Source organism: Astatotilapia calliptera, chromosome 7 (assembly GCF_964374335.1).
Source record: "Astatotilapia calliptera chromosome 7, fAstCal68.1, whole genome shotgun sequence".
In the NCBI taxonomy this organism is placed as follows: Eukaryota; Metazoa; Chordata; class Actinopteri; order Cichliformes; family Cichlidae; genus Astatotilapia; species Astatotilapia calliptera.
The window spans coordinates 51,299,640-51,311,311 of NC_137428.1; the positions used below are offsets into that span (position 1 = coordinate 51,299,640).

The 11,672-nt window shown below is 43.3% G+C and overlaps 1 protein-coding gene across 1 annotated transcript; it reads right to left on the reverse strand.

Moving 5' to 3' along the window:
* Nucleotides 1-27: 27 nt before the first annotated feature.
* Nucleotides 28-5,025, reverse strand: mansc4 (MANSC domain containing 4). The gene is made up of 3 exons (XM_026175319.2): nt 4,712-5,025; nt 4,504-4,638; nt 28-2,778 (listed from the first exon to the last, which is right to left on the reverse strand). Exons 1-3 carry the CDS (start codon nt 4,929-4,931, stop codon nt 1,943-1,945), a joined length of 1,191 nt encoding a protein of 396 aa, XP_026031104.1. The 5' UTR covers nt 4,932-5,025; the 3' UTR covers nt 28-1,942.
* Between the last annotated feature and the right edge of the window lie 6,647 nt (nt 5,026-11,672).

Sequence of the window (11,672 nt, forward strand, 5' to 3'; positions counted from 1 at the left end):
CTCAAAGGAGAGAGTCCACACAAGAGGTTTTCTTAAATAGAAGATAATTTATTCAACATAATCTAACCAACAGACAAACATTACAAATGGGTTGAATCCAAGTGGAGTCTAAGAGAGACTAAACAGTTAATCTATAGCCTGAAAGGCACAAGGGATCTGCACTAGCTGACAATCCTCCCATGTCAGGCAATTGATAACAGGCCAGGAGTTCCTTCAGACATTGAGATGGTGTCACCCCCCACACCATCTTAAAATCAAGGTTCCACCTCAAAACTAGAACTTAACCTAAAAAGTTATAAATCAAGGTAACAGAAAATGTAAAAAATATACCCAGTCATTAAAGTGGCAACCGCAAACTACCTGTACTCCCTGCCAGCTCCACCCATCTTACCAGCCCAGGTTTTCCCTTGTCAGAGCAAATGAAGGGCAATGGGAAACTACCAGTAAAGAAGGTATCATAGAGTAAGGTGCTTAAAACAGTTTGTTTAAAAAAAAAAAATCAAACTGGCATAGAGAAAAGCGCAACAAGTTTCCTCCCTTAAATAGCAGTTTTAATCTTGCAAGAAAACTGGTTAATTTCAACAGCAAATCAAAGCGTTGCTCCCTGAATGAACACCAGAGTTCCTCACAATGATCCCAGCACCATATGGCCTGCCTGCAGCTACAAACAAACATCACACTTCTTTGCAAATATTCCAGCTACAAACAAACCTGGAATTAAAGTTTGAGTATGAACCAAAGTATCATACAACAAGGTTCCTCCAAAGCAAGGCTATCGAACCAATCAAGATGTCTAAAACGTTAACAAAGAGGGAACCGAACTAATTGCAGTTCTTACCCATCATACATTTACCAGTTGTGTACATTTACTGCACGCAATTGTACCACAAATATCTTTGAGAATTCCAAACACATTTGTAAGGCTTGCAGGAGAGCAAGGAGGACTACTCATAAGAAGTTCAATAGTGATGAACTAACCACAGAGTGCAGGCTATCTAGTCCTATTTATTGAGTACAAACTAATCTTAATCTCAGTCTTTAGACATATACTTGTTAGTGCTTGCACCACCAGTTCCACTGGCACCAACGAGCCAGAAACTTTGTAGTTTTTGGAAAGAAAACAGAAATGTTCCAAAGACAATTTCTTCAACCACATTCTCCACCACACTATTCAATTCATGGTATTTTTTTATTTATATAGTGCCAAATCACAACAACAGGTGCCTCAAGGCTCACTAAAAAAAAAAAAAACTTGGTTGGTCTCCTAATAAACCAGTTTAATCTGATGGGATGCATGGCTCTTACACATGTGGTTAGACTCACTCAAAAAGATAAAGACATTTGGTTTGAAGACCAATTTAAAAAATAGGGATTAATCCTGCTCTCTTCCAACATCGCCTAAAAAAATAACTCAAAATTAATTAATGTATGTAATTAATTAATCTAATTCATGTGTGGAAGTCCCTAAAACTTTGGTCACAGTGTTAAATATCCAAACTAGGCTAAGTATTTATCAAACCATAAGCTAAACTTAGCCATCAACACTGCATACACTTTAATCTTACCAACAGGTTTCAATATCCCGGACAAGCCCCCATTTATGACAAATTGGCACAAATTAGGTGATAAGGAGCAAGTCCACACAAAAGGTTTACAGAAATAAAAAAATAATTTAATTAACATAATCTAACCAACAGATAAACATCACAAATAGGTTGAGTACTGTCGGAGTGGCAGAAAGAGACTAAGCAGTTTATCTGGTCCAGCTTTTATAGAACTGGAAAACACAGGTGAGCTGCCTTAGCTGTCCATCCCCATCTAGTTAGAATAAAACAAAATACTTTAACCTAAAATAATCCTTTATGTAATCATATACATTCTAAGTAAATTGTCCTTTCATTTTGGATTTCTTCCTCAACAATGTTACAAAATATCCTCACTTTCAGGAGCTCTCCTTGACCAGCACGTATTTTATCAGACGCATGGAGCCTCGTTTCCCTCTCCATGATGTACTGTAGCGTCCCATCCTCTTTCTTTGACCCCTCCAGCTCACCACCAGCAGGATAGAGCAACAGCAGCTCAGCAGCACTGTGATACAAATGGCCACAGCAACCAGCAAGGTGTCAGCAGCCACATACCACCCATGTCCGAGGCCTGGTAGGGTGTCATCTCCACTGGCTCCCTCGTTGCTTACTGTGTGGTTCCTCCCATGGTTGCCCTTGGTCTCATTTAGATACAGCTTGCTGCTTTCTGTGTAGCTTATAAGAGCTGCAGAAGTTGGAGGGCTGCTGGCCAACTGAGAGAAAGTGGCGGTGGGATGACGGGTAGGGGTGGATACTGGGGATTGTGGACTTGTGGTAGAAAAAGCAGACAGAATCTTGGAATTGTAATGGCCCAGAGTGCTAACTGTGGTGAATGAAGGAGATGGAGTAATGCTATCTGGAAGAGAAGTGGTGGAGACAACTGCGGCTGTTGTTTGTGCATACTTTTTTGAAGATGGGGGAGTTTTTTCAGTGGAAGGCACAGCAGTCGTAGTTGTGGAAACTGCTAAAGGCTGACCGGTGCTCTGCAGTGCTGTGGTGGCAATGACAGACGCCTCTGTGGGGGCATGAACTCTGCCAGCTGTAGTGGAGGGTTTAACGGGCGGAGGCGGATGAATAAATTGGCGCTTGTCTGACAGCAATGGCTCTGAGGCGTTATTGCGGCTGTAGTGGTGGGGTAACACACGCACGTTAGAGGTGAAGTATTTTCCAAACACCAACAGATCAGGATCCACACCTAGAATACGAAAAAATGTGCTTGTTTGTTTGCTTTTCATGTTTTTGCTGGTGTTTTTATCTAAACGTTTAATAGCGAGTGATTTTTTTTGTTATTCCAAAATAAGTGACAACTACAAATGCTATGCATCTTTTGCAAGAAAAGCAAAGCTGGAAGCAAAACGATTTTCAGATAATTTACTTCACTGAAGTTGGGAATCTCCTATGCAACATGCTAAAATCAGAAGAAGAAATATTAGAAATATTTGATTCTCAGTCGTATATATTTGCTTTGCCGCTGGTGGGGATCGTTTTAACTACTATTGGTCACTTGGATAAATATTTTATCGACTGATCAATCATATTTTTTACATAGTACTATGCAAAAGTTCCAAACAACTCATGTCTTTACATTTTTTTTAAAGTAAGTGAAGTAGGTGCAACAGTTTACCTACATGTAAACCTACATGGAAATGCAGTATACAAGGTAAAAACAGTGGTTGTACAAGTCTAACAAAAGTCAGTATTTGATATAATGACTTTTATTCTCCATTACAGCCTGAACTCTCTGAGTGAGCTTTCTTGTAATTTCTTTAAGCAGTCTTCAGCAATAGTTCTCCAGACTTCTTGAAGGACATTCAAAGCTCTTCTTTGGGTGTTGGCTGCCTTTAGTTCTGTTCTTTGTCAAGATGATCCCACCCTGCTTCAGTGACATTAAGGTTGGGGGCTCTGGGGAAGGCCAATGCATGACTAAAAGTGTTCCACTGTACACTTTATTGTCCAGGTATACATCGACTGCATTAGGCAGTGAGTTTGGGATCATTTTCATGCAAAAAAATTAAATCATTGCCAATAAGATACTTTCCAGATGGCATTGCATGATGGATCAAAAATCTGACTGTACTTTTTTTATTTACACCATCATGTCCATGTTTTGCTGTAGACACCCGCTGCTGTACCTCTCTCCAGGGGTGTAATTTCCAGGAGGGTTATGACCCCCTCAATGATCAGACCCAACCAATATACCCCCCAATAAAATTATGAATTATCTTGCATAAATAGACTGTTGATTTTCTTTATTACCAGCAAAATAGTCGCATGTTTAATCATCTGGGAATTTACCCAGATTTATTTATTTATTTAGACGGAGATCTTGACCCCCCCATGTTCAGCGCAAAGTTACACCGATGCCTCTCTCCTGACCTCCTCTGTAAATACTGATGATAACTTGAACATCAAACATGTTATGTGTGTTTGCCAGAGGCTGATATTAACAAGGTGCTAAAGATACAATTTAAAATTGGGGGGAGGTTTGTATTGTTTTTTATACTTGAATGTTAAGAGCCTTAACACACAGACACACACAAAGTTATATGAAAATAGTCAGGAACAAATGAGTGAAAAGCAGCCACTGTCCAAAGAAAAAAAAATTGAAAGGGCTTCAGAAAGCCTGGAGAACTATTGCTCAAGACCACTTGACGTCCAAATTCCAAGGAAGTCTGACTCCTTGGAAGCAAAATACACAAAATCAGGGGTGACTCAAGACTTTTACACAGTACTGTATGCAGAATTTGAACCATCTATAGTTATAGACATTTACTGTAAGATATAGTATTTTGAAATTGTTATTTCAAATTTACATCTAATCCCTAAGAATCTAACAGGATCTAAAAGGATTTGATATGCACAGTATTCATATCATTAAAAGAACAGAAGTCCACCTCTACCAGACACTAAAGCGACCTACCCTTTGTGATATTGTAGAGAACAACGTTGTCTCTGTGACTCAGAATGCAGCTCCCCAGAGTCGGACAGTGGAGGTGAAAGCAGTTCAAGATTTCTTGAGTGGTATCATAGTGGAATATAGCCAGATTACAGGAAACTATGAGAAAAGACAGAAAGAGGATTAATCAGGAGTAAAAGAAGAGAAAACCAGTGATGATCGTATAACTCACAGTTTCTGGTAAGGCAACAGGTGCGGCTGCATTTCAGCGCGGTCTCTTCTTGATAATGCTTCAAAAGCTGCGCCCCTCTCCTCTGAGATTCCTCAATATCGATGAAAATCCCCGGGAACCGTCTAATCCAGCAGTTCTTATAATAGGAGGTCGGTGAGCACCTCGACTCAACGCGACACACCAGAGTGAAAACCGCCAGCAAACCCCATGCGGCGTTCATTGCGCATATTGTAAATCACACCATGTTAGATTGCAATCAAGACAAAGCCTCGACATATTTGGGAGCTGATTACTTGGAGTTGACAGGCATGAAATGGGGCCAGTGCTTTGGTTTTACTGGTGCCAGCTGTGTCACAACTACGCACCTACAGGAGGTGGAGACCCAGCCGTGCGTAAGGTGTCCAGGGCTGTGCCACGTGTGAGTGCACTAGGCTGCTTGACCAACATAATGGGATCAACTTACTTTACAAATAAAATCAACAAATGTTGATATTCAAATGTTCAAATTATGTGAATTTACACTGTGGCCATAAATACGTTTCATAATCTGCATTCGTTTTCCAGTGTTATCAAAGAAAAGGCCACAATGTGATGTGTTTTCTGTTTAGTCATATATCTGAGCGCATTTCCATAATTGTCGCAATCTGGTTTAACCCAGAAGAACCCACGCCCCTTTACGCATTGAGAAAAGTTCCTGTTAACGTTTCAACGCTAGCTGTGTCCCAATTCAGGGTCTGCACGCTTGAAGCACGCGCACTACGCGTACGAGAAGTGCGGAAGTGAGAGGCTTGTGAAATGGGACGGTATACTCTTCGTCGCGCTGTTCAGGTTGCCTAGCAACCATGATACTAACCGTGAGACACGTTACATACAGCTTTGTTTGACAGAAATGAAGGAGAAAAATGTTTTGTTAGTCATTCATTTTTGTCATGACATCACTTTGATTAGTTGAGTATCTGAGGCTGAGACCACTGGACTGGAAAACATGATAGTTGGGCTTCATTTCTGTGCTGAACAGTCATGTAAGATTAGTTAGTAAATAACAATTAGTTAATGTTGTTCATGTTCACTAAAGCCATCTCACTGTGGTAATGTAAATATAATATGGCCAATATTATATTATTGTCAGATTATTATGATATACATACATATATATATATATATATATATATATATATATATATATATATATATATATATATATATATATATATATATATATATATATACATATATGTATATATATATATATGTATATATACATATATACATATATACATATATATACATATATGTATATGTATATATATATATATATATACATATATACATATATGTATGTATATATGTATATATATATATACATATATGTATATATATATATATATATACATATATATATATATATATGTATATATATTGTTATGACCCAGTGATGTGTTTGGTGGTATTTTCCCTTTTCTTTCTTTTTCCCTCTCCTAGAAGGTGGACACCTAGGCGTGGCTGCTAAGTATCCGGGTGGAGTCTTTACCTATCCTCGGATTGGATAATTGATGGACCACCTCCAGTACTTAACGTCCGGATGACAGACACCTGGCAGTGTTTTTTTTGGGAACCCCGTTGACTCGATCACGGAGTTGTGTGTGTGATTATTGTAGTGCAGGCTGGAGTATTCACGTGTACCTCTAGCCTTGCCATGTAAATAATTGTAAATAAGTTAACCAGTGGCGGTCACTTTTTTTTTGTTCATTTGTTGTATAACTTTCACTGTCGCAGCCTAGTAGGCGTGAGAAGCCGTTTTCTTTTGTTGAACAAGTTTTCTCCTGTTTTTCGTTAGATAGATAGGTAAGTGACTTGTCTTTTGTTTTGGCTTCTTTTTATTTTGGTGTAGGGAAGACTAGGGATTGTTTTATAGGGAGTTTTGTTTATTGTTTTGGCATTGCTCACTGCTGAGGAAAATAAATGGCTGCTTAAATACTTAAAAAAGGTGTCGTTGTTGGGGTTTTTGTGTGGGTGGGAAGTGAGTGGGGCAAACTATTTGTTACGTTTATTTACTTGCCGGGACCAGAACGTAACATATTGGGGGCTCGTCTCTTTTGTGTTCTTTTTTTGGCTTGTTTTCTTGGTTGGCGGTTTTTTCTTGTGTGGGGGGGTGTGTGTGTTAGGATGGAGTTTAAGTTGGAGGACTTCACTCTGAGCCCGTCTGCGGAGAAGTTGGACAGGTGTAAGAAGGCTGACCTCTTGCTTGTTGCTGAATTCTTTGATGTGACTGTGCCGTTGACTGCGAAGAAGAAAGAGCTTAGGGAGCTCCTGTGTGTCCAGTTGACGGACAGGGGGTTGTTTGGTGAGCCGGGTCCTGCAGGGGGGGTTGAGCTGGGGGCTGTTGCTGGTGTTTCTGCCCCACTGAAAAATCTCCCTGTTCCGCCTAGCTCTTCTGTGGAGGAGCTGCAGTTAACGCTGCGCATTAAGGAGGTGGAGCTAAAGAAACAGCAGTTGGAGGTGGACGCTATGCACTTGAGGATCAGGGCTCTGGAGGTAGAGAGGGGAGCCTCTGTGTCTGCCAGCCCTCCTGTACCTCGGTTAGCCCCGCAGTCACCATCCCCGCAGGTACCCTCCCCGGAGTCACCATCCCCGCAGGTACCCTCCCCGGAGTCATCATCCCCGCAGGTACCCTCCCCGGGGTCATCATCCCCGCAGTCGCCATCTCCGCAGCCACCGGCCCCGATGCCAGGTGGTGGCTTTGATGTGAGTAAACACATCAAAATGGTGCCGGCGTTTCGGGAAACTGAGGTGGATTCGTATTTCACAGTGTTTGAACGTATCGCAGGTGCGCTGCACTGGCCAAAGGATGTGTGGTCTCTTTTACTCCAATGTAGATTGGTGGGGAAAGCTCAAGAGGTATGCACCGCTCTTTCTCTGGAGGACAGTTTTGACTATGATACGGTGAAGGCTGCTGTCCTACGCGCTTACGAGCTTGTGCCAGAGGCTTACAGGCAGAGATTTAGGGATGGGAAAAAATCCGCCAACCAGACCTATGTGGAGTTTGCCAGAGAAAAGAAAACTTTGTTTGATAAGTGGTGTCATGCTACAGAAGTAAAAACCTTGGAAGACCTGCGTGAGTTGGTGACGTTAGAAGAGTTTAAAAATCAACTACCAGACACTGTGGTAACCTACTTAAACGAACAGAAGGTTACGACTCTCGCCGCTGCTGCTATACGGGCTGATGAGTTTGTGTTGACACATAAAGTGATGTTTTCGGCTCCTGCTCACAGTTTTTCGTCTTCCGGTGGCCCGCCCCGATGGTCTCCAAGGGGCACCCGCCGTGCCATCCCCTCATCCGTTGAGAACCGCGTGTGTTTTTTTTGCCATGAGCAGGGACACCTTATTGCGGTTTGCCCTGCTCTGAAAAGAAAAGAAATGACCAGGAAGGGTGCATCTCCTTCCCCAATAAACCTTCTGCAGATAAACCCTCCTCCTTTGGGGGAGGTGATGGTACCCGAAAATGATAAGGTAGATGAGGAGTTTAAGCCATTTGTGTCACACGGTTTTGTTTCCTTGATAGGGGAAGATCGGCGGGCTCCTGTCAGTATTTTGCGAGACACTGGTGCGAAACAGTCGCTCATTCGTGAGGGGGTTTTACCGTTTTCAGCTCAATCCTATTGTGGGGCTGATGTGTTAGCCTGGGGAGTTAGGATGTGTGTAATACGGGTTCCTTTACATTTGGTGCAGCTTTCGTCTCAGTTTTTGTCTGGTGAGGTTAAGCTTGGGGTGCGACCCCAGTTACCGGTGGCAGGTATTGACATCATTTTGGGAAACGATCTAGCTGGCTGCACAGTTTTTCCGTCGCCAGAAGTAGTTGATATACCACTTACAGATAATAGTGGTTTCGCTTGTGCTACATCAAATGCTGTTCCTTTGTTTCCCGTGTGTGCTGTGACACGTGCGCAGGCACGCAAACAGGGTGACGTGGTGGGTCTTAGCGACTTTTTCTTAAGCGCTTCAGACACACTGAGCTTGCAACCCGCCTGTGAAGGTACCCCTGTCTCTGTATCACTTCAGCCGGATGAGGAGACTATGACTCTGTCAGTAGATAAAGACAAGCTTATAGAAATTCAAAAAAATGATGAGAGCTTGTCATCTTGTTGGGCGTATGTGACCGAGCCTAAGAGTGGGAGATCTGCGTCCTACCTTATTGAGGATGGGGTGCTGATGCGCTACTGGACTCCCAGTTCTGGCTGCACCCATGAGGGAGTGCAGCAGATTGTTGTTCCGCAGTCGCTTCGTCCCCAGGTCCTAAGCTTGGCACATGACCACATTATGTCCGGTCATTTGGGAATCACAAAAACATATAACCGTGTCCTCCGTTATTTCTTTTGGCCTGGTCTCAAATCTGATGTGGTAAGATTCTGCCGCTCGTGTCACACGTGTCAGCTTGCCGGCAAACCAAATCAGGCGATTCCCGCTGCTCCGCTACAACCCATCCCGGTTGTTGGGGAACCTTTTGAACATGTCATTGTTGACTGTGTGGGTCCTCTCCCTAAAACACAGTCCGGAAATCAATACCTACTTACCATGATGTGTATTACCACTCGTTATCCGGAGGCCATTCCACTACGCTCATTAAAAACCCGTGGGATTGTGAAAGCATTAGTTAAGTTTTTTTCCACTTTCGGGTTGCCTAAACGCATCCAAACTGATCAGGGCACAAACTTTATGTCTAAAATCTTTGCCCAGGTCATGACAGAGCTCGGAGTCACTCATCACACTTCAAGCGCATACCACCCGGAGAGTCAGGGTGCATTAGAAAGGTTCCATCAAACCCTAAAAAACATGCTTCGCAAATTTTGCACGGAGTCTGGCCGTGAGTGGGATGAGGGGGTGCCACTACTGTTGTTTGCCGTCAGGGAGACATGTCAGGAGTCTTTGGGGTTCAGTCCAGCTGATTTGGTTTTTGGCCACACGGTGCGCGGTCCGTTACGTCTCCTGAAAGAGAAATTTCTCTCAGATAGTCATCGGCCGAAAGAAAATATTCTGGACTATGTTAGTTTGTTTAAGGAGAGGCTACATAATGCCTGTGCTTTGGCTCGTGACATGCTGGCAAAGGCTCAGGTTAGAATGAAAACACATTTCGATAAGAAGTCTGTAGTACGGATGTTCCAGTCAGGTGACCGTGTGTTGGCTTTCTTGCCGGTTGTTGGTTCTTCCCTGCAAGCAAAGTTTTCCGGTCCGTATGTCATTGAGTGCAAACTAAGTGAGACGGACTATGTGGTGTTAACCCCTGATCGTAAGAGGAAAAGTCGCGTCTGTCACATCAACATGCTAAAGGAATACATTGATCGTGACCGCTCTAGTTTGGCACCTGTTGTGTCACCTATTGTGTCGGTATCCGTTTCTCCACCTTTGTATAGTCCCGGCGATGACGGGTTGGATGACAGGCACACCTCTGTTTCGGGTGCGCGTCTTGGGAACTCTGAAATCTTGGCTGACTTGGATGCCTATTTGGCGCCCCTGTCTGATCCCGCTAAGTCTGATGTCCGTGAGCTCATTACAAACTACTCTGCTCTTTTCGGTGACATCCCCACTCAAACGCATGTATTAAGTCATGATATTGATGTGGGTGACCATAAGCCCATAAAGCAGCATGCATACCGGGTAAATCCCACTAAGCGGGCCATTATGCAGCAGGAAGTCCAGTATCTTCTTGACCACGGTTTTGCTTTCCCCAGTAATAGCTTTTGGAGCTCACCATCCCTTCTCGTTCCAAAATCCGATCAAACTCCCCGTTTCTGTAATGATTTCCGAAAAGTAAATGCTGTTACGAAACCCGATTCGTTTCCTCTCCCACGTATGGATGATCTGGTCGATCGTGTGGGTTCGGCAAACTTTGTAACCAAACTTGACCTCTTAAAAGGGTACTGGCAGGTCCCCTTAACTCAACGCGCATCAGAAATCAGTGCCTTTGTTACACCCGATCATTTTTTGCAATATACCGTCATGCCGTTCGGGTTGAGAAATGCCCCCGCCACATTTCAACGACTGATGAACACTGTGTTACAGGGAGTCGTAAATTGCGAAGTGTATCTGGATGATATAGTGGCCTATTCCTCCACCTGGACTGAACACCTCAAGATTCTCAGGGAAATATTTGACCGGTTGCATGATGCCTCTCTGACACTGAATCTGGCTAAGTGTGAATTTGGAAAGGCGGTTGTAACTTATCTAGGGAAACAAGTAGGACAAGGTAGAGTCCTCCCTGTTGCTGTGAAAGTGCAGGCAATAGTAGACTTTCCAGTTCCACAGACTCGCCGGGAGCTGCGGCGTTTTTTGGGCATGGTAGGTTATTACCGTGGGTTCTGCAAAAACTTCTCTGAGGTAGTAGCCCCGTTAACTAGTCTTGCCAGTCCAAAATCGCCATTTGTGTGGACAGAGAAATGTCAGTTCGCTTTCGAAGCTGCTAAAGCTCTCCTTTGTAGTGCTCCGGTGTTGGCCGCCCCTGATTTTACACATCCGTTCAAGCTTGAGGTGGACGCCAGTGTTTTGGGGGCAGGTGCAGTGCTCGTGCAGGAGGATGACAATGGCATTGACCACCCAGTCTGCTTCTTTTCTAGAAAATTTCTAAAACACCAACTGCATTACAGCACGATTGAAAAGGAAGCCTTAGCCTTGCTATTGGCCTTGCAGCACTTTGAAGTGTACCTGGGATCTAGTCCTGTTCCAACCATTGTGTTCTCTGACCATAACCCTCTCCAGTTTCTATCTCGGATGCAAAACAGTAACCAGCGCCTTATGCGTTGGTCCCTACTCCTTCAGGACTTCAACATTGAGATCCGATATAAAAAGGGCTTAGAGAACGTTATGGCTGATGCCCTCTCTAGGGCTTAAATCAAACATCTTTGTGTGGGGTTGGATGTTTGATTTTTTTTGGGTGGGGAAAACTGTTATGACCCAGTGATGTGTTTGG